The following is a 2,771-nucleotide window of genomic DNA, read 5'->3' on the forward strand; positions in this document are numbered from 1 at the left end:
ACAGACAGACAGACAGACAGACAGACAGACAGACAGACAGACAGACAGACAGAGTGAGAGGCACATCACTGTTATTCATTTTCATTAAACTTGGAGAGGAGAGAACAATTACCTGATTGATGTACCGCACTACTGTTCATTCACTCTCATGGTGTTTTTATGCCTCCGCTCTGGTGACAGCTGTGAACATCTATCCCATTCTTGTGAATGTCAGTAACGCTTTGAGGGTATTTCTTAATGTTTGGTACAAGCGCTCACTTGGACTCAAGGACGAACTGATTAGATTTTGGAGGTCAAAGGTCATTGTGACCACACAAAACATGGTTTTGTCCGTAACTCACAAATTTATATACTAATAGTGACACAATTTACTTCACTGTGACATCATTATTTAATCCTGTAACTCAGGTTTATATCATATTTCTTGATACTTTGCTGGTTGGTTGAGGCACACAACCGTGAGGTGGTAAATCTAGTTTAGAATATATTAAATTCTGTCTTTTTTTTTGTCTCCCTGTCTGTTAGTGTTTTATGTTTATCCATCTGTCTCTCTGTCTCAGACACAGATAAGGACCACCCCAAACCAGAAGGCGGAGTCATGTGGAGAGTGGGAGGTGGCCTGTTCAGCATGACACGAAACGTTGTTGGTGCAACATTTGGGAGTGTTGCGTGGGTAGGAACTAAAAGTTTTGAGCTCACCAAAACAGCTGTGACCAGTGTGCCGGCAGCCAGTGTAGGACTGGTCAAAGGGAGTGTCTCCATGGTTACAGGAGGTGTCGGAGCAGTGGGATCTGTAGTGGCTAGTAAAGTCACACCAAGGAAGAAGGATAAAGCTGACTGATGACCTGTGGGCTGTGTGTGTGTGTGTGTGTGTGTGTGTGTGTGTGTCATAAAACAAGCAAAATACCTCGAAAGCTTTGAATGGATTTTCATTATACAATGGTTAAGACACAATGTTAACCATTGTCTGATACCTTTTGTTATTGGCTGGTCCTCTGCATCGATTGTTCATAGAATCTGATCTGATCTTCATCTGAGTCAGACATGTAGACAAACACAGTGTCCATGAGCTCATATCACACAAACAATCTGTTACTTTTGTTACTTTATTAAATACTTCGATAATAACTGCTCCAACATCCTTTGACAGCAATAACCTAAAATCAGCTTTTCCAGTAGCTGCTGATCAGACCTGCACAGTTTTCCGGGGGAAGTTTTGAGCATTCTTCCTGTTGGAAGTCCAAACAGAAAGACAAACTTGACTGGCAGTGGACAAGAGGTCAATCAGTTTTTATTAGCTCAACTACCAGTAGTAAATACAACATGATAATGAACTACAAGTGTTACTGACCTTGTTATATTTGCTATTAGCTGTTGTTCAGTTAAATTCTGTATTTTAATGTCACAGCTTTTTTTGCTTACTTCCTGTTTACATCACCTTGCACATGCCCAGTGTAGGTGAATGGTCATGTGATATGTGTTAGTATGGACGGAGATTATTTCTGATACAAAAACACTCATCTTGTTTTAAAACGTTTAAAAATGTTTTAAGGTATAGGTATAAAATTATCATAATTATTAGTTTTCATCAGTGTTGGCACTAGTATTTATTTATTTTTTATTTATTTATTTAAAAACACTCATCAAACTTTATTTTTAAGGCTTTTTGTTGAATCTGATGAATCCTGTCGTTATGTTGTTAGCCCAGCATCTGCTCATAATATTTTTCATACACCTTTTTTTTAATTAACTGTATGTTAAGTATTGAAATTATGTAGCTTTACTCGATATTATTACTTCTGTATGTGTATATTAACAGTGTTAATCTTTACCACTGTCTTCTATGGGTTCCCTGTGTTCCTTTTTTTACCTGCAGATCACACGTTTTGGTAGAATCTCTTTTCACAAATGTTACAATCACATTTGTAAATCACAATGGTGAATATGTTCATTTACAGGTTAACCACAGTTTGTTGTCACTGTGATATCATTCAAATGTCATTTGAACATGAAAAACTAAAATATGTCAACAGGCAAGCAAACAATTCTTCAAGTATGAAGAAAAATGTTTTTAATTGTAAATAATTGATATTAATTTTGGTTTGAAGTGAACTTTTCTTTTAAGGAAATTACTATTTTCCTACAATTACGACCAGATTTACAGAGAAAACATCACAAATTATTACAGGCCTGTAAGATGAAACTTTACCTCCAGTGCTAAAATTTGAGTGAATATTGAACTTCTATTTGTCATTTGGAAACTTCAGTGTGATGTTGATGTTGCTTTGTGTCGTGAAGGTGTTCACAGAATGTCAGAGCTGTATCTCTGGGTCTGTCTGCCCTCTGCTGGTCAAAAATGCAGAGGGGATGACTTTTTTGACAAACTTTTTTATGACAGCATACATGTTCCTTATGATGTTATAGTATGAAGTCAAAACTTTGTTTGCATTTGTTTGAATTTTGAATTTGCACTGTTACTGTGAAGCTACATTTCGGTAAAAATCCTTGTACGTTTGCTGCATGTTTTACACACATTGTTTTCTCCTCTCTTACCTGAATTCTTCTCTCTCTCTTTCTCCTTCCCTTCCTCCATCTCTCTCTCTCTTTCTGTCTATCTCCCCCTCTCTCTCTTGCTCTTTCTGATTTTAAACCTGAAGACTCTGTTATTATGAAACATTTCGAAATAAGGAATTTTATGTATTATAGAATTATTTTTACAAACAGAATGAAAATGTCAAACTGTAAAAATAAAAACTGTCAAGTAAAGTCAA

At 36.4% G+C, this 2,771-nt stretch overlaps 1 protein-coding gene across 1 annotated transcript in view; it reads left to right on the top strand.

The window, feature by feature from the left end:
- The window catches only part of LOC111647779 (transmembrane protein 263), a 5,717-nt gene extending 2,946 nt beyond the window's left edge, over positions 1 to 2,771 (top strand). The window contains exon 3 of the mRNA XM_023397443.2: positions 561 to 2,771. Within this exon, the coding sequence (XP_023253211.1) occupies positions 561 to 841 (281 nt within the window). The 3' untranslated portion in view covers positions 842 to 2,771. The remainder of the gene's footprint in view (positions 1 to 560) is intronic.

The sequence above is a fragment of the Seriola lalandi genome, unplaced genomic scaffold, assembly GCF_002814215.2.
Source record: "Seriola lalandi dorsalis isolate HSWRI2012SDOR001 ecotype SW California unplaced genomic scaffold, Sedor1 jcf7180002055008, whole genome shotgun sequence".
NCBI classification, from domain to species: Eukaryota; Metazoa; Chordata; class Actinopteri; order Carangiformes; family Carangidae; genus Seriola; species Seriola lalandi.